Source organism: Aotus nancymaae, unplaced genomic scaffold, assembly GCF_030222135.1.
Source record: "Aotus nancymaae isolate 86718 unplaced genomic scaffold, 86718_ANA_hifiasm-v0.15.2.pri h1tg000011l, whole genome shotgun sequence".
In the NCBI taxonomy this organism is placed as follows: domain Eukaryota; kingdom Metazoa; phylum Chordata; class Mammalia; order Primates; family Aotidae; genus Aotus; species Aotus nancymaae.
The window spans coordinates 53142359-53162380 of record NW_026988422.1 but is presented as its reverse complement, the minus strand read 5'-3'; the positions used below and the strand labels follow the sequence as shown (position 1 = coordinate 53162380).

Here is a 20022-nt window from a genome sequence, read left to right as displayed (position 1 = left end):
TGAGCCAAGACCCAAAACAGGCAAGGGAGCGAGTCCTGTCGCCGGCAGGAGAAGAGCATTTCCGGCAGAGGAACCAGCAAGGGCAGGTCCCTAGAGGTAAGAGCGTGGCTGGCAGGAGGCTGTGCTGGCCGGGCGTGGTGGCTCACACCTGTAAACCCAGTACTTTGGGAGGCTGAGGCAGGCAGATCACTTGAGAGGTCAGTAGTTCAAGACCAGCTTGGCCAACATGGTGGAACCCCATCTCTACAAAAAAATACAAAATTAGCCTGGCAAGGTGGTGGGCTCCTGTAATCCTAGCTACTCAAGAGGCTGAGGCAGGAGCATCACTTGAGTCTGGGAGGCGGAGGCTGCAATGAGCTGAAATCACACCACTGCACTCCAGCCTGAGCAACAAAAGCAAGACTGCATCTCAAAAAAAAAAAAAAAAAAAGTACAAAAAGAACATGCAGCTGTCACGGAAAGGCAGATAGCTTAGGGCCTCGTAGCCAGTAAGGATTTTGGGTGTTCCTCTGAGTGACATAAGAACCCTTGCAAGGTTTTAAGCAGAGGAGCAGCATAATCCATGTTTTCAACAGCTCCCGAATGTGAATACCAAAGTTTGCACATCTGCCAGCCCCTCTCAAGGTAGCCTCTGGGCTCCCGAATTTGGAATTCTTTGGGGACCAAAGAATACGTCTTGGTTTGGGCATCTTCCTTCCTCCCTCCCTTCAATAAAGGAATAAAAGGAAAGGCTCCAACCCGCCAGCAACAGGAGGCTCGCAGCTCAAAACTGGCCCCAGCGGCTGAATATCTGAGCACTGCAGCTAGCCTACACATTTCTTTGAATTTCTTCTAAGAAACAAAACCCTTGCCAGAACCATTCTGTGGTTCACCTTTCAAGTTCTCCAGCCACGGAGCCCTTGCCTCAGGCAGAGTTTGAAGTGAGCTATTTGATCATTCACTTGTTTCTCTGTCTCTAGCCTCACAAAAAAAAAAAAAAAAAAAAACAAAGAAAGAAAAGAAAAAGAAAAAAGGCCTGTGGATGCAGAGCAAGGAGACTGTGGGTTTCCCAGATTTCTAAGTCTTCACAGGAAACTGGCTTTGCCAGAGCCCTTCAGGCCGAGACTGAGGACACAGAGCAGTTCACTTGGACCCAAAACACATGAAAGGGGTCAGAATGGAGCGGTCACTGAACCTCAGTTCCCAGAATTTACTCCTCCAAACCTTGCCTGGAAACAGCTTCCAAAAGCAAGTTACAAAGCGGCAGGGAATCCCACGCCCGTTCCCACTCCAGCTGGTTTTGAGTCGGGATCAGGCCTGTTGCAAGTCCCTCCCCAACCACCATTTTCCTTATGAGGGAGAAAGAGTTAAAGGATCCCTGCTCCTAACATCTCAGAGACATAGACTATGCCTTTGCCAATATCCTGCGATATATAAGTGGCTCCGGTAAAGGAGCTGCATATGCCTGTTGGACGTGAAGTTTCTGGACTAAAAACTGGAAGGCAGCATCCACCTCAGTCTTTCTACCTGTGAAGTGGGTGAGATACCACCAGCCCTAGTTATTGCATAGAACACCTAGTCAGGAAGAAAAAGGAAACAGTGGGAGAGGGCTCTGTGAAGGGCTGGGTCCACCCAGAGGGCAAGAACAGGCCTTTGTATTTTGTAAGCCACCAGGTGCCTGCCCCTGTTCTGGGAAATCACCAGAATGGAGACCACCGTCCAGGTCTCCACACTGCTCTGTCTGTGAGCGCCCCAGGGGCTGCTCCACTGGGCTTCCTTCCTCAGGCAGACAGGGAGGCACCAGCAGGAGATGATGGGGTGGGGGTAGAGTGAGGCTGGGTGTTTAGCCCTGACACTTTCCGCCTGCTGCCATGGGCTGGCTGCATGTGCCCCAGGACCACAGCCCCATCATGCGGTGCTCCCTGACCCTGTCTTTCAGGCCTTGGGGTGGTTATAGCCCCCAGCAGTCACAGCCCTGCCCAGTATTGTGCTGTCCCTGCAGTTCCCTCTATCCTGCCCGCACCATGTACACAAGCCCTTAAATAAACACTCAGGTCGGGTGCGCCTTCCATATTCTGCACGACCCTAACTGATACTCACCCTTTCTCTAACCTCCATCTCACATGCAACCCTGTTTTGCAAATGAAGAAACTGAGGTTCAAAGAGTTGACTGGCTTGCTGGAGTCCAGAATTTGGGCTCTGATCCCATTTGGTGACCCTTCCCTGGTACTCTGTGGCCCCAACACTGTGAGCTGAGAAGCGAGTGTATGAGGGTCCAGCCCCCTCCAGCTCTCTACTGGAACACTTTGCCCCTACCTCTGTCTCCTTCACTGCTGCTTCAGGGCGGAGGGGGCAGCTCCCGGTGCCTTCTGAGTCTAAAGGGTCCATGCCTAATGACAGTGGCCACCAGTACGGCAGCCTGCCTTTAGCTCATCACCTCATTTAGTACTCATAACAACCTCATGAGGAAACTCAGGCTTCAAGAGGCTTTGACTTGCCCAGAGGCAAATAGCTTGAAGGTAGGAGGGCCAAGGTTTGCACCCAGGCCATCTGACCCCATTACTTAACATCCTCACCACCACCTTCTACCGCACACCTCCAGCCTTGCTGATAGGGAAGCAGCCACGTGTGTAAGCTGTGGTCTGTGATACAGTTGTGTGTTCTTCCACACACATGTCCAGCCCTGTGACCACAGGTCCCCCTGAACACCAAAACCTCTTTGTTTACTAGCTGTGTGGCTCTGGACAAATTGCCTAACTTCTCTGTGCTTTGGGTTTTTAAATCAGTAAAATGGAGATCATGGTACTTACCTCAGAGTGTCCTGGAGAGGAATAAATGACCTCACGTGTGTAAAGTCCATAGAGCAGGTCCTCACGCATAGAAAGAGCTCAGTCAGGGTTCACTACGGTTATTACTGCTGCTGTTATTTTTACTGTCACTATTTCCCAACTCACCAAAATTCTCTCCCCCCCAGATGTCCATCTGGGCATCATATTTTCCCAAGTGGTTAAACCAGGACTTGTCAATCACGAAGATTCCTCCAGCTATGACAGGCGTCCTGGGAGCAAGGAGAGGGAAGAGGCAACACATGAGCTGGAGATGCGAGGAGGCCCTTTAGATGGCCCCAGGACTCAAGACCGCCTGCCTCTAGATCCCAACCTGCAGTCACTGGGGCAGGATGCTAGACAGCTCCCTGGCCCCCCACATCTCTTCCCATGGCCTCTGTCCTCCTTGTCCCTCCAGACAGGGTTCGAGGGCCCAGAACAGAGTCAACACAGTCAGTGCACCTCAGGAGCCCCAGCGACTGATACAGCCTCCCAAGAGCCTCCCAGGCCCCTGGCCCAGGGAATGAAGGGATCCCCCAGAGCCCACAGCCGCCCTGACCTTATGGGCCTGGTGGGGTCTGTTCGGGTCATCTTCTGCTCAAGAGGGATCTGCTCCCACTTGAAATGCAGGCTCCAGTCGAACCCTAAGGGACAGAGCAAGGTGAGGACAGAGCTCAGGGCAGAGCTGCGGGCCGCTGAGCCCTTTCACTCTGCCACCCCTCGGAGTCTTCCTTGATCAGAGCCCCGGGCTCTTCATGCAGACCCTCCTTCATCAGAATGAGCAAGCCCCTCCTCTCAGGAAGTGTACCATCTACTGGGTAAGACAGACACTACAAAGATAAATAAATCAATGGAGAATATGTCAGCTGGGGGTGAAAGTACTAAAAAAAAAAAGAAAACAAAGGAGGAGTGCCCATACTGTTAATATTGTAGTTAGAATAGTCAGGAAAGGCTGTCTGGTGACTTTGGAGTGGAGACCTGAATGAAGGCCGGATCCACGCAGATATCTGGGGAAAGGGAATTCCAGGCAGGGGCAGCCGCCAGTGCCAAAGCCCTAAGGTGATTTCCCAAAGGGAAAATGCCTGGCTCCCTTCAGAATCCCACCCACCCTCAAGATCTAACTGATGGCTGGGTCCGTATAGTGGGAGTCCAGATCCCACACAGGAAATGCACTGTGCCCACCAGTTCCCAGCACCAGATTCTCTAGAGCAGCACAGTTCCATAGCCCTCTCTGTAATGACGAAACGTTCTGTATCTGCATTGTCGAATATGGTAGGCACTAGCTTCATGTGGCTTCTGAGCCCTTGAGATGTGGCTAGTATGGTTAAGGAATGGCCTTTTAAGTTTTATTTAAGTTGAGTTAATTTAAGTTTAAGTAGCCAAAGGTGGCTATTGTCTACTATACTAAACAGCCCAGCACAGTCCAAAAGAAATATAATACAAGCCACAAGTGTAAGCCAAATATGTAATTCAAAATGTTCTAGTAATCACATCAGAAAAAGAGTATATGAAATTAATTTGAATGAAATGTTTTCAATGTAATATATCAACAATATTGTCATTTCAACATGTAATCAATATAAAAAATTACTAATGAGGTATTTTACATTCTTCCACACTAAGTCCGGGAGACCTGGTGGGTTTTCTATGCCTACAGCACATCCCAATTCCAAAGAGTCACTTTTCAAGACTAGTCACATTTCAAGAGCTCAGTAGCCAAATGTAGCCGATAGTCTCCATACACAGCACAGGTCTTGACCATCTCTGCGGTGCACATGTTAGGAGGTCATGCAAGGCTGAAGGCTCCCCACTCCCCAACCTCAGGAAAGCTGTCACATCGTGGCCTCCTGCCAGGACTTGTGGCCATGATCCCTAGGCTGGCAGCGTTTGGGAAGAATGTGCTGATGTTTGGCAGGAGGGAAAGGTGAGAGACTTGTCTGGCTCTGCTACTGATTGCACCAGAAGCCTGCAACCACCAGCTCTGATCCTCTGTCCCCAATCCCAGGGCTGGACCCAATCTTCATTTGCTCTTCAGAGGTGGTGGAAGGGAGGTCATGAGACTCTCTGGCACAGCTGGAAAGAGCAGCGAACAAGGGCTTTTGCCTGCCTGGTCTCACCTACCTCCTTTCATGTCTAGAGCCCTCCCCTGGGAGCAGAACTCACCTCCACGAAGGTCAGCAGATGCTGCCAGGTAGGCAAAATTATCCAGACTGATGACATCAATGATGGGACTCACCACCCGGGTATGGTCCTAGGAGAGAGATGCGAGATGGTGTGAGGCCTGGGACTCCTCTGCAGAAAAAGGCCCAGCTGCCTGCTCTGGGAAGAAGGCCTCTCTGAGACATGGGGCACTCAGTACTTCCTGTGGGGTGTGCCCAGGACCACCCTTCAACCCTTGCAGGCTCCTGGCAGCTGTCCTGTATCACCACACCTTGGCTCCTGGATGTTCCTGCTTGGCTCCCATGTGCTCTCCCAGCCTCTTCCTCACGCATAATTTTGAGCCCTGCTAGAATGTCACCTCCTCCATGAAGCCTTCCCTGACTGCTGCAGGCTAAAGGATTTTTTTCCTCTTTTAAGCTGCTTTCACAATGACAGCCTAGACAATTCCTGGGACAGTGACTCATTGTGCTGCCTGAGGTGGCTCTTGTATTTCTGGTCTGAACTGTTGTTTTACTAATATCATTTACCTTTGTATAATAGTTGTTTGAGTCTTCCCAATGGGACCACTAGCGGCTGGAGGGCAGGCGCACTGTGGTCCCCACATAATCTGCGTGCTGTCCCTCTCATCCCACATCCTCTACAAGGTGAGTCCCGCCACTCCCAGTGTCGTCTTCCAGAACACAAATCCAAATCCCAAACCCTGGCGAATAATGGTGATTTTGCTGGCCTCTTTTTTTGGGTGGTAGATTATATCACATGCCACATGCGAAACTTTAGCACCCTCATGAGCCTTCTCTTCTTTCACCCTCCGTGGGGGACACGGAACAGAGCCTCTTCTTTCTTCTCTTTCTCCACTCTGCTTTCACCCCCCAGATCCTCTTGTCTGGAACTTGGAATCCAGCTCTGCCCCTCAGTTCCCACCCTCTATCAGGATAACAGAAGCCTGGGCTGGGGCTGATCAGCGGAGACCTTTGATGGTTTCAGTGCTCCGGGGAGGGCCTCACCTCAGCCTTTTTATGGACTTTTTTGTGCTGAGATATGAAATCACAGTTGTAAAGTACATAATTTGATGTTTTTTTAATATATTCACAAGATTGTACAACCATCACCACTATCTCGTTCTAGAGCATTCTCACCACCCCAACAAGAAACCCAATCTACTTTCTATTTCTATAGATTTGCTTATTCTGGACATTTCATATGAATGGAATATATAGCGTGTGGCTTTTCGTGATTGGCCTTCACTTCACATAGATTTTCAAAGTTCATCCACGTTGAATGTTGAAGCACGTATCAGTTCTTCATTTTTTTTAATGACTGGATAATTCTGTTGTATGAATATATCACATTTTATTTACCCATTCATCAGTTGATAGGCATTTGGATGTTCTTCTACCTTTTGATTATTCTGAATAGTGCTGCTCTGAAGTTATTGTGTGAACGTATGTTTGCATTTCTCTCGGGTATACACCTAGCAGTTCCACTGCTGGGTCATATGGTAAGTAACTTATGTCCAAACGTGAACTGCCAGACTGCCTCCGAAGTGGCTGCCCTACTTCACATTCCTGCCGGCAATCTATGAAGGCTCATTTATCCCACCCAAATCTCACATTGAAATGTAATCCCCAAAGCTGGAGATGGGCCCTGGTTGGGGATGTTTGGGTCGTGAGGGTGGATCGCTTATGGCTTCGTGTTGTCTTCGTGATAGTGAGTGACTTCTCGTGAGATCTGGTTAGTTTTGAAGTATGTGGTACCTCAGCCCAACTCTCTCTTGCTGTCACTCTTGCCATGGGAGGTTCCTTCTCCCCCTTCACCTTCTGCCATGATTAAAGCTCCCTGAGGCCTCCTCAGAAGACAAGCAGGTGCCGGTGCCATGCTTGTACAACGTGAGTCAATTAAACCTCTTGTTTTATAAGTTATCCAGTCTCAGGTATTTCTTTATAGCAAGAATGGCCTGATACAGCTCTTGTTTCTCCATGTCCCTGCCAGCACTAGTTATTGTCCATCTTTTTTATTCTAGCCATCCTGGTAGGCATGAAGTGGCATCTCATTATGGTTTTGAGTGCATTTCTCTAATGACTAATGATGTTGAGCATCTTTTCTTAGGCTTATTGGCCATTTCTATATCTTCTTTGAAAAAATGTCTACTCAAATTCTTCACCAATTATTTTTTGAGATGAAGTCTTGCTCAGTCGCCCAGGCTGGAGTGCAATGGTGTGATCTCAGCTCACTGCAACCTCCGCCTCCCAGGATCAAGTGATTCTCCCGCCTCAGCCTCCCGAGTAGCTGGGACCACAGGCACCCGCCATCATGCCTGGCTACTTTTTGTATTTATGTAGAGATGGGGTTTCACCATGTTAGCCAGGCTGGTCTCCAACTCCTGACCTCAGGTGATCCACCCGCCTCAGCCTTCCAAAGTGCTGGGATTACAGGTGTGAGCCACTGCTCCTAGCTCCTTTGCCATTTTTTTTTTTTGGAGGGGGGAACGGAGTCTCACTTTGTTGCCAGGCTGGTGTGCAGTGGCGTGATCTCGGCTCACTGCAACCCCTACCTCCTGGGTTCAAGCAATTCTCCTGCCTCAGCTTCCCTAGTAGTTGGGACTGCAGCCATGCCCAACCATGCCCAGCTAATTTTTGTATTTTTAGTAAAGACAGGGTTTCACCATATTGGCCAGACTAGGCTGATCTCGAACTCCTGACCTTGTGATCCACCTGCCTCAGCCTCCCAAAGTGCTGGGATTACAGGCGTGAGCCACCACACCCGGCCTACCCCTTTGCCAATTTTTAAATTGGGTTATTTGTCTTTTTGTGGTCGGGTTGTAATCTCCTTATCCTTTTCTGCCATCTGTCCAAATCCTCCCCATTCCGGAGAACAGTAGGCCCGTGGCAGGAGCCCTCCTACCCTCTCCTCTTTTTGAGAACAGCATCTCTCCTCCTTCCTGCAAGGGCTTCGCAGCCTGATAAAAGCTCTCCCAGGACAGGACCCTAACTCTACCAAGAGAGAAACAACACTCATTTGTAGTAGGAGCTTTGTGGCTCACCCAGGTTTTCATCCAGTTTCATTCTCACAACAACCCAGTTGTAAAACAATTATTACAATTATCCCCATTTTCAGATGAGAAAACTCAGTAAGGTGAAGTCACCCACGGGGAAGCAGACTATTTGGGCTTCTTACGATGCCTGCCCAGCTTCAAAGACTGTCTCACAGATCTCAGTGCTGGGAACATAGTGGCTGAGTCCCCAAGGACCCCTAGCTCCCCTGAAACAGCGGCTCACCTCCTTCACCCGCTGCAGCATGGGCTGAAGCCACTCCGTGTTCACTTCGCAGTGGCTGTCCAAAAAGGTGAGGACAGTAGCTGCAGCCACGTCCGCCCCACGCACTCGGGACCGGATCAGCCCTGCAAGAGGAGTAGACAGGGTGTGGCACTGGCACTGGGCCAAGTGGCTTCCCACCTGTCCCCCAAAGTCCCAGGGCTCTCCTCCGCTCCAGGGACTGAGGTTTCCAGAGTTGTTGTGATTGGATTTGACTTTGCACTTCTGCTTGCTTCCTGCCTCCCTCCCCTGCTTCTTCTTATCTGTCCATCAGCCATCATCACTCCAGGGTCACACCCCGAGTGTCCTCTATGTGTCAGTCACGGTCTGGGCTCTAGGGGCACACTGATGAACAGTAACAGTTTACAGCATGGAAAGTGCAATCAAGTATAGTTTGATCCTAAAGGAGAACCAGAAAACAAAGCTTTTTCCTGTGGGAACCTCTGAGGGGTCCCCTCCAGTCATGCCCTGGAGCTTCCACCCTACATGTACTCCATATGTGTAGCATGGAGATTATCTTCGAGACTAAGATAGGCTTCGGTTTGTATGGCAGCCCCTTCCTTTCCCTTCAGCCTGTTATTTAACCGCTCTGAGCCTCAGTTTTCTTATCTATAAGATTCAGAGAGATAATAGTCCCTGACTGTCAGGATCAAACAAGACAACAGGGGGAGGAGAGCTTGGTGCCTGGGAGACGCACACTGGTCAGATTCTGTTCTTCTGTGCCCATCCCCCGACAGCCTCACCAGCCTCATTTTGGGCAGCTCTCTGCTCTGTGCTGGGACCTGCACGGTCAAGAGGGAGGAGGCTCAGCTTCTCCTGCCCCTGCCAGAGTGGCCATGCATGCCCTGTGAGCTGTGGGAGGGAAGGCCTCACTCTTAGAGCTCTTAGCACAAGCAGCTCCTTGGAGACATTTCCCTAGCCATGCCGCTGCTCCACACTCTGCCTCTAGCTGTCTACCAGCCCACCAGCCAGCCAGAAGCCTGTCAGTCTCCACTCCAGAAGTGTCTACAAAGCATCTAGTCATAAATTTACATTTACTGTTGGCAAATCCAGCATATTCCCAGACCTGACGGTACCTACAACCCAGTGGCTTGGGAAACATTTGACTTTGGCCACTTACATTCGGTTTGAAGGTCTCCCTCACTGATATCCTGGTGGCCCCTTGGCCTGACTGGTCTTTCTTTTCCTTCTTCCTTCCCTCCCTCCCTTCCTTCCCTCCCTCCCTCCCTCCTTCCTCCCTTCCTTCCTTCTTTCCTTCCTTCCTTCTTTCCTTTCTTCCTGCCTTCCTCCCTCCCTCCCTTCTTCCCTCCCTCCCTTCCTCCCTCCCTTCTTCCCTCCCTTCTTCCCTCCCTCCCTTCCTTCCTTTCTTCCTTCCTTCCATCCTTCCTTCCTTCCCTCTCTCCCTCCTCTCTTTCAGACTGAGCGTTGCTTGTCACTCAGGCTGGAGTGCAGTGGCGAAATGGCTCACTGCAACCTCCACCTCCCAGGTTCAAGTATTCAAGTGATTCTCCTGCCTCAACCTCCCAAATAGTTGGGATCACAGGCATGCACTACCACGCCCAGCTAATTTTCATATTTTTAGTAGAGACGAGGTTTCGGCATGTTGGCCAGGCTGGTCTTGAACTCCTGACCTCAAGTGATCTGCCTGCCTCAGCCTCCCAAAGTGCTGGGGTTATCTTAAATATATCTATCACATCCCGCTCTCACTCTAAAAGCTTCAGTGGCTCCCTGTTATCTCTGCCTTATGAAGTCAATGCTTTCTTCTGGCTTCCAAGGTCTTCTGTCTTCTCAAATCACTATACCCATTCCATTCCCCCTGCTGACCAGGCTGGGGTCTCCCAGGAAGGGAGTCTGAGTAGAGGGAGGTTAGGAGGCTGGCCTTTGGAGTGGGCCCCACAGGTTGGAACCTTGGCTGCTCTATTCATCACCCTGGGCAAATCGCTGAAGCTCCTTAAACCCCAGTTTCTTTGTCTGTACAACGGGCACAGTGGGATGAGTATAAGGACTGAATGGAACAAAGTGGATGCCCGCAGGGGAGGAGCCCTCTATTGCACATGTCCGTACTCCTCACTGACGCCTTCGCTTGCAGAGTGCACAAGCCAGCATGCCCTCCCTTACTCCCCTTTACCTGTCTCACGATGCCCCCACACCCCACTGAGGCCCATTCCTCCACGAAAGCCTTCCCTGCTCACTCCGGCTCTCCTCCAATCTCCATGCTCTTCATACACAACCACAACAGCATGTGGCTGCGGTGGATTCTGACCCCCTGGCTATGTAGCAGGCCCTCGGAGGGCAGGGACCGCGCTTTGTGCTTCTTTCGTGTCCCCTAGAGTGCCATGCACAAAGCCGTGCTATAGTTGCTCCAAAACACATCTGGATTGACAGCGAGGTCACATCTGCTTTATGCTTCTGGATGTTCTCAAAGCCTTTCCACACAGCCTGTCTCACGCAATCCTTACAATCACCTTGCAAGGCAGAAAGGGACTGTCTCATCCCATTTCTCAGGAGAGGCAGCTAAGGGAGTCAGAGATGGAGCAACTTGCCTGCAGTTGTGCCTGGATGGGGCTGATCTGGGAAGGAGGAGAGTCTTCTGCAGGGCCTGGTCCCAGCCATCAGGAATGCAGCCGGGCCATGCTAGCTTGGTGAGCCACGGCACCAAGAGAGAGTGGGGAGGTGCAGAGCACGACACGAAGACGGGCCCTCGGTGGGACCCAGGGTGCAAGGACTCACCTTCCCGCCGGTCATTTCGTAGGCACTTGACCTTGGGGATCCTGGTCAGGAGCAGACAGTCTTCCGCTGAGGATGTAGAGAGGAAGGTGAGCTCATTTAGACATGGGCATCAGACCACAAGCGGTTGGCTACCATGAAAATTGCCCTACACTAAGCCCAGGAAAGGGCCGGGGATGGGCATGGGGAAGGGGTATGGTCATCATTGCTGGCTGAAGGGCTGCCCTGGCCCACTCTCAGACCAGACTGAAGAGTGCCTGTGCCTATGGCAGTACTCCGCTCCACCTCAGGGAGCATCAGAGAGCACGCTTGCGGGTGGCTACCAGCCCAGCTATCATCTGCATTTGGCAGTGGTAATAATGAAGGATGCTGTTGATTTTCTTTACTTTTTCTTAAAGATCATCTCACTAGTGTCCCATCCAAAGCAATACCCACCCTTCTTTCCCCTCCTTTGACACCAGGGAACAGGACCCGGGAGGGGTCCTAGAAAAGACAGGATCCCCGTGGAGGGCACAGAGGTCAGTCTGTGATGTACAGGACAACCTCAAGGGTGCCTGCCTTAGCTTTCTGGAGAAAGGGGACGAGGGTGGAATGGAGGGCTGCATTCATGATCTGAAGGTGACTACTCACGATCTGAACTGAAGTCATCCACTAAAATGATCTCCTGGATCAAGCTGGCAGGAGTTCGGTTCAGGACACTACAGTAGCAGTGGAAACAGAGAAGGAGCCTGGATTTAGGAACCACCTCCCATGTTTACTGCTCCCTGGGCCGTGGGACTCCCCCGCCGCCCAGCTCCAGGGGGCACTCACGCTGGGCACTCCTACCTGAATCCCATTCTTGTCTAAGTTCATTGAGGAAATGGAGAGATGGGAGTTTAACTTGACCACAAGCCCAGGCTTCACAGGAAGAATTCACCTCCAATCCACCTCTCTCTGACTCATTGACAGGCCCTGCTGGGCTTCCATCACCCTCCTGAGGCCTCCGGTCTAGCCCTGGCTCCCTCAGCTCCTGACGCCTGCATTTCTGCCCTTGTCCTGGACACCTAACCTGGTGTTTGACTGTCGCATTCCTCTGACAGTTGGACTTCTGGGGTCTTCCTGGCCCTGATTCACCAGGGTCAGCTTCTCAGAAGGACAGGGCTCAGCCTTCCGGCACCTGCTGGGCTTCATGCTGTCTGGCCACAGCACCCGATCCCAGTGTCCTCCCCTGCCAGCACCACTGAGGTGAGAGCCCTGTGGCTGGACTTACCTCTTCACCGTGCGCAGCAGGGTGGAGCGAGCCTCATTGTGGAAGGTGATGATGACGCTGGTGGCCGGCAGGTCCGAGGAGTAAGACACAGACGGGCAGCTGAGAAGAGAGCACGGAGGTTAGAGGCCAGCCGTGAGGGCATCCTCAGGGCAGGTCAAGGTTTTTCTTTTTCCAGTCTATTGTGCCCAAGAATAATTCTGTGAGGCAGAGAAGGCACACTCAAAGCCAGGCCAGAGGCCCCCACCCCCACCCCCATGCTGTATCCCACACTGGCCCAGAACCTAGATGCCACCCATCCTGGGGTCCTGGGAGGGAAGCAGCAGGCTGGGGGAACTTCCAAGGCCCGAAGACTCTTTACCAGAGATCCAGAGCCCCCAGAGCCCCCTGGCATGTTGAGTAGGGCTCCCTACTACGTGCAGGTACTGCACCAAGGCCCGGGTACAGCCCTGACCACAGGCAGAACTCTCTGTCCTATGGTGCGGGGGATACACAGGAGGGAAGACCACCTCTTTGTTTGTCCTGACACCCTGGAGCTTCTTCCTTCTCTCCTCCCAGCTTAGGACATTTGTAGCATCTGCAGAGGAATTGCCCCTACCCTGGCTGCCAGGGAATTCCTCCCCTCTCAACGCCTAGCACTGACAGCCTTGCTGCAGACAACAAGCTGGGAGCAGTCTCGCTCCTCCCAGCGTCCTGGGTTCCCTGGAAGAAACAAGCCTCTGATAAGACACAAAAGGCCCATCCTGCCACCCTCTCCCTCCTCAGCCATCCACAGACACCACATTTTTTGGCCTACTGGTTCCCCCTCCTCTAGAAAGGGAGCAAAAGCAATCCATTCCTGCCACACTTCATCCCTGTTGTTTCTGCGCATGCATTTATTTGCGCTCCTGGGGCGCTGGAAGGCGGCCTCCGTTGCTGGTTTTCATAGCAATCTTCTTTATTACAATTGCTCTCTGACTATTCCAGCAGTGACTATTTTTTCATTATGTCTTTCATTCCACTGACAGCAGCTTACAGCCCGAATTCCCAGGCCCGTTTCCTGCCCTGCAGAGCAGACTGGGTCAGACAGGCGGGAGTCCCACTAGCCTGGGACCCCCTGGGGGAAATCTTGAGAGGCTGTGTAATAATTCTCCTTGAGAGGAGGTGTGGGGTAGCAGTGGCGGAAAGAAATTTGCCTTCTGCCCCTTGAGAAATGATGTTGTTCAAGGGCATACAAATTAGGAGAGTGGGGCAGGAGTGAGCTTGGAGGCTGAGGCAGGGTGTGCTGGGAGCAGCAGATACCCGCTAAGTGTGCAGCCTCCCAGTGCTGACCTCCAGGGCCCCAGTCCTCTGTCCTTGCCTCCCAACCATCAGGTGCCCAGGAAGGAGGGAATCGGGGCAGTGAGGTCTCCCTGAAGTGGGCAAACCCACCCACAGCCCATCTGAAGAATGAACTTGAGCTCCCCACTGCCCACCCAACCCTCTCCACCATGCATGCCTCTGGGATTGATATTACTGAGGATGGGGTTTATCTGGCCCCCAGCGGCCGGGAGTCTCTACAGGGGTTTGTCCCAGGCCTGCGTTTTGAGTTTGGGATTGGTGGGGTTTTCTCTGTGATCCTCCTAGGGATGTCTTATGCTGTTTATGTCCCTTTGGTCCCCTTGAGGGGGCTCCCTAAATAGAGGGCTGGACCAGAAATGAACCTGACAATTTGGAGTCCAGTGGACGTTACAGCCTGTGGGGCTGCAGGGAAGAGTAGCTCATACGCACGCACTGGCTCCACCATGGTGGGAGGCCTGCCCACCAAAGCCAGCATGTCATTTGCTCCCCTACACATGTACATGCACACACACACACACACACACACCCCGTGGGCCACCTCAGCTTTCTTTTTTTTTCTTTTTTGAGACGGTCACACTCTGTCACTCAGGCTGAAGTGCAGTGGCGCAATCTTGGCTCACTGCAACCTCTGCCTCCTGAGTTCAAGAGATTTTCCTGCCTCAGCCTCCAGAGTAGCTGAGATTACAGGCGCTCACCACAACACCCAGCTAATTTTTGTATTTTTAGAGATGGGATTTCAGCATGTTGGCCAGGCTGGTCTTGAACTCCTGACCTCAAATGATCCACCCTCCTCGGCCTCTCAAAGTGTTGGGATTACAGGTGTGAGCCACTGCGCCTGGCCTACCTCAGCCTTCTGAGAGGGCCCTGCAGCAGCATGTGGCACCTCATCAACCCACCACTACCTTAGATTTAGAGTCTCATTTAAAAACGTACGTAGCCCCCGTGGCAATTCCCCCTTTAAGTTTCTCAGTGAGCACCCGAGAAGGTTCAGAGTCGGGTGGGCTGGGAGGGTGAACAGAGATTATCTAGGCCCAGCCCTCAGTTCACAGATCTGGGCCTGCAGATCCTCCAGGCCCTGGGACTAGGTCAGCCATCGCTAGGGCTGCCTGTGAAAGGTCTCCAAGTGGAGCTACGTGGATGTAACCTCTTCCGCAGCGCAGGCAGACAGTAGGGGGCGCTGCCCAGGACTGAGTGAGAAAGAACTTCTGAGGCCCAGAAATGCCCAGCAGACCTGGTGGGGGCCTTGCCGTGTAGCAGGAGTACTGCCTTACTTTGCTGCATGAGTGGTTTCTGGAGGCTGACAGTGCTGGCATTACCGAACAGCGAGGCCGAGGTCTGGGACTGCCCCAGCCCTGTGTTCATCTCACCTTGCACAGGCCACCAAGCACCCTGGACTTCAGCTATGCGTCTGTGAGTAACAAGGAAGGTTCTAGAACCAGGTCCCCTTGCACCCTCATCTCACCTACACCCTTTATGCTGTGGAGTAGCTGCTTCAGAAGTAAAAGCAACCTTGATCCAAGTCATTGTTGCTACTCTCTAACCAGGACCGGACCAGACGGAGGCCCAGGCTGGCTCTGAGAACATAGCTGTAGGCTCAGCGGTGGGTCAGCTCCAACAGTGCCCCGGCCATTCTGTGAGATGTCTGCACAGAGCACAGAGCACAGACGAGGGGCCCGACCTGGCCGGGGTTGGCAAGGAGCTTTCCCTGGAGGAGACGACGCTGAGCCAAGTCTTGAAGGCTGGGTGGGGGAGGTGTGTTTGGGCAGAGGAAACAGCCCCTGTGAAAGCAAGGAAGGAAGGAGGGAGGAGTCCAGGACTGAGGACCGTCAAGTGCTGGGAGAAAGGCAGGTAAGGTCATGCTGAGGGGAGCATGGTGCTTCAGCATCAGGAAGCCAGACTGTTCCTGCAGGTGATGGCAGGAAGAGGAAAGACGGGAGATGGTGACTTTTATGCTCTAGACAGAACACGAGGGCCTAGACCCCAAGCAGGGCTAATGACGTGCTTAAGGCCGGTCACTCACAGTGAGCTGGGATGAGAGTGGAGGCTTCCCTGGCCCTGGTCTAGGGCCTCTCGCACCTCACCTCACTTCGAGAACTAAGAACAAGACTGGGAAGCATTTCTGGGAGTTGCTGAGCAGGTGGGGCTGTGGAGCAGGAGGAAAGGGAGGAAAAGGATGTCAGTGGGGTGGGGCACAGCACCCCACTGTTCGCAGTGGGCAGGGCTGTGACCCTCTCCCCTTTAGGTATCACCAGTAAGGCCCCAAGAACGCCTTGCTCACCCACCCCCACGGCCCTCCTTTGGTCCCCTCCCAGGTCACTCTTGCTGGGACGCCAGATGAAGTGCCTTGGGGCCTCCTGGGCCTCAGCTGAGTGGTTTCCTTGGCCTTGGCAGGCCCTCAGTAGGTCAGGTGAAAAAGCAACGGAGGGTGAGGGATTTGAATGTTTAAATCACCGGACGCAGTCTAAGGAAATCATCCTCATTTCTTAGATACACGTAAAAGAAGACAAGCTAAACAATGTTGGCCTTTTCTCAGCCTTTCTTCCTCCGCCGACATGATGGAGGCCGTACCTGTAATGGCGGGTGTCCCGGATGGGCCGGTCCGGGCTCAGCTTGTCACTCTCCAGCTGATTGAAGGCATGCTGCCTGTAGGGGTCCTCTCCGGCCTTCAGCTGCTTGGCCGACAGGTAGGCCTTCTCATCAAAGCCTTTCGAGGGAGTTCCTGTCACCTGAGACGAAGGTCAGCATCAGAGAGGACCACAGGCAGGAGGACCCAGCCACGTGGTGAGCACTCAGCACACACCAGGTAGGAGCCAGCCACGCGCCCTCATTTGTGCCTTATGCCAACTACCAACACTATGAGGAGGACATCATTATCTTCCCATTGTACAGATGAGAAAACTGAGGCTCAAGAGGCATTTTATTTTTTTCTGGACACAGGGTGTCTCGTTCTGTCACCCAGGCTGGAGTGCAGTGGCACGATCTTGGCTCACTGCAACCTCTGCCTCCCGAGTTCAAGTGATTCTCCTGTCTCAGCCTCCTGAGTAGCTGGGATGCACCCATGCCTGGCTAATTTTCATAGTTTTGGTAGAGATGGGGTTTCGCTGTGTTGGTTAGGCTGGCCTTGAACTCCTGACCTCAAGTGATCCACCCGCCTCAGCCTCCCAAAGTGACTTACTAGCTCTGACATTAAAAAGCTTTTTAAGAAGCATCCAAGGTCAGAGCTAGTAAGTCACAAGGTCTGGATTTAAATTGATCATTCCAACTCCAAAGCCCACTCTGACCAATGCTTTCTGTGGGATATGGGGAGGGTAGTCCTGGAGTGTACCAGACCTCTAAGGCAAGGTGTCCTGAGGGGACTACAAACTAGAGTAGACTGCCAAGTGCCTGCAGATTGATAGTCTCCAAGGGAAACCCAGGCCTAGCCCTGGGCTAGGCATTATAAGAGGCACCCCATCAGTAAAACACCAGGGCTTGGACAAGCTGCTGCAGAAAGAACCACCTGTAAGGACAGCAAACCCTCGCAGTCTGATGCCAGAGCTGCCAGAACTCAAGTGCGCAGACAGTGATGCATCTTCTCTGGGACTTTTGCTTGCTCCTGAAATGGCTCCTGTAAGATCCACTGGTTCCCAGGCACTAAGTGCTGGGCAGTGATGGATGGCAGATGTCATCACCCATCCCCTTCCTTCATGGCCACACCCTCCCCTGTAGTCCCAGAGTCTCCAGCAACAGACACTGGGGAAGGACACGTCTAAAATGAACGGATGGATGCATGCATCCTGACATCTCATTACTTGAAGGCAACTGCTGGCTGGATATTCTCCAGAGTGCCATGAAATATCATCAACTGTGGGTACATCCCAACTCCAACTTTCCACCCAACCATCAGCCCTGGGCTGAAGCTGTGGTCGCAGAGGAAACAGAAAGGAGGGTGAGAATTGACCACTCACAAAACTCTTGCATGAGGATGGATGCTAGTACAGTCCTAGAGGGATGGTTCTGGCTGGACCTGTGGGGAGTGGACCGCTGTGTGAAATGACACTGGGACTGTCCACCAGCAGCTCGGGGCCTCCATGTTCCCCTGAGAGCCTAGCCCCCAACCTCACTGGACAGGCATGCCCAGGGTCCAGGGAGCTCCTATCTCTGGAACTGCTGCCACTCTGTGGCGATGCTACCTTCTCAGGCTGCCTCCTGTTCTAGGAGCCAGTTGGTGGCTCCCTGAGGGCAGAACAGTGAGGGAGATGTCCTTGTGTCCATTGTGCTCACCCTGTGCCAGACACAGATGCTCATGATGGTAACATGGCTGTGGCTGCTGTGCTGGAACACTGAGGTGGTCCCATGGCAGAGACGGAACAGATGTGGCAGAGCCCCCAGTGAACTCAAAATCCATTTCAGCCAAGACTGAAGGATGGAAGGAAGGAAGGAGGGAGAGAGGGAGAACATAAATGTTCTGGCTTGAGCCCTGGATTTCTAGAAGGATCCAAGCCGTCCAACTCTTAAAGTGAGAGTGAAAGGGAGAGTGATCCTTTGTGTCCTTCCCACCTGGGAAAGTGATGGATGTCCTCTTAGCTCCGGGTCAGGGAAATGAAACACAGCCTCCAGTTGATGGCAAAGGAGCTAATATTGAAGCAAAACTGCAGAGGAATGATTTGCTGAAGCTCCCAAAGGGAGAGTGTGCATTTCATTATCCTCCAGGTCAGCTGTGGGAAATAGCCATGTTTGTTTCTTTAGGACTTATGGCCACTTTGTGGGCTCAGCAAACCTCTGTGTCCTCATCTCACACTCATTCGTTGCCCAGTGAACATTGACTGACAGTCACTCATCTACCAGGCACTAAGGAACCCTTCTGGATCACCTGAACATGCATTCATTTGTTTACGAACACTTGCATTCACTCATCCATTCATTCATTCAACCAAGTTCCACCAAGTGCCTCCTATGTGCCAGGAAGCAGAAGTAAGGTTTCTGAGACTGTTCCCTTGCCCCACCCTGCTGCGTTCCCACCTCATTCAAGGCTTCCTCAGGGCCATGGAGAATGTTGCAGAAGAATGTCTGCTCAGGTCCAGGCTCTCTAGAGAAGTTCCTCCCAAGGCCTTGAAATTGAGTTAGACATCCTCAAAGTTGCTATTGGGAAAAGTCTGCTGTTCCCTTCCACAAAGATAGTCCCCGGGTGGTCCAACCCCCAACCGGGTGGTATCAGGGTTTGGGGTTTGACTCTTCACCTGTGAGACAACTTGTGAGACAGGTGTCATGGAAACAGCAGGCGCACTCCTCCCAGAGGTCTTAGCTCTCCTTTCAGGATGACTCTGCTGTCACTTGGGGTTGGAGCTGAAACATCAGTTGGCCCTGAGCCAGCCAAGTGGAGGGGATACAGAGGAAGGGTAGGTGTGGCTCCTGGCAACTCCATGAGTTCTTCAGGGCTTCCACCTCCTCTCTCCTTAGCTCTCTCTGGCCTCGCCCCAGTCACCACCCAGAGCTGTTCTACTTCTGATATCTAACCCCAGTTCCCATGCCCAGACCATAATCATTTCCTCCGAGCTCTTGAACTCCTCCTTTTGCCTTTAGTCCCATTCTTTGATCTTGAGACTTCAGGTCTTTGAATGTCCTATGGGTGCCTCTAACTTGGCATTTCAAAACAAATTCCCCACTTATCTCAAAGCTGCTGCTTCTCCTGCTTCTCTGTTGCAGAGATGGGCAGTTCACCCAAGTCATGAATTCACAAAATCGCCCTTGATGCCCTCCCATGCTCCACAGCCTGATTCAATGTCTGCCCTGTATATTCATAGACAGAGTACTCAATACCACTGGCATTAACTCAACAAATATTGATTGAAAACTTAGTATGTACATACACTGGGTAAGAGGCTGGGAATGTGGAAATTCACAAAAGGCAACGTGGGACCCCTAGAACAGGAATCTAAGCCTCTGGTCCCTTCCATGCCCCATCTCATGCCAGGCTTGGCCACGGAAGATCAGGAAGAAGAAACATCCAACCCAGGCTCACAGCAAGGGCAGCCAGAGAACTGACCACAGAACCTCACCCCCACCCCGACTCCCATTGGAGCAGGAGTCTGCAGATGTCGTGTGACCAGTGGATGCTGTTTCCCTCCTCCCCTCTTCTAAAGGGGAACTGTGCTGCTGCTATCCTGCATTCCATCCACGTTGCTCACTAAGTGTATCAGCAAGGGAGTAAATGCATTATTTGGCACTTGGCTGCAGGACCATGAGGAGCTATATCTGGACCAGCTCAAGAGACTAGAGATCCTGGGCTTGGAGCCACTGGATGGGACTGGCTTGGCTGCCCTCTCTGGAGGGGGTGGTGAGAGTATTTTGGGCTGTTGATGGAATTCTTAAGTCAGGTGGGGGCACATGTCACATGACACTGACATTTGTGCTTTACTGTTCTTTCTTTTTTTTTTTAAAGACAAGGTTTCACCATATTGGTCAGGCTGGTCTT

The 20022-nt window shown here is 52.2% G+C and overlaps 1 protein-coding gene across 3 annotated transcripts in view; it reads right to left on the bottom strand.

The window, feature by feature from the left end:
- Positions 1-20022, bottom strand: part of GALNT16 (polypeptide N-acetylgalactosaminyltransferase 16) — a 99068-nt gene that overhangs the window by 21471 nt on the left and 57575 nt on the right. For all 3 annotated transcript variants that reach the window (XM_012438132.2, XM_012438131.2, XM_012438133.2), the window contains exons 2-9: positions 16137-16294; positions 12252-12350; positions 11633-11700; positions 11006-11071; positions 8240-8361; positions 4968-5055; positions 3364-3448; positions 2934-3037 (exon numbers count right to left, since the gene is read on the bottom strand). In XM_012438132.2, the coding sequence (XP_012293555.1) occupies positions 2934-3037; positions 3364-3448; positions 4968-5055; positions 8240-8361; positions 11006-11071; positions 11633-11700; positions 12252-12350; positions 16137-16294 (790 nt within the window). The remainder of the gene's footprint in view (positions 1-2933; positions 3038-3363; positions 3449-4967; positions 5056-8239; positions 8362-11005; positions 11072-11632; positions 11701-12251; positions 12351-16136; positions 16295-20022) is intronic.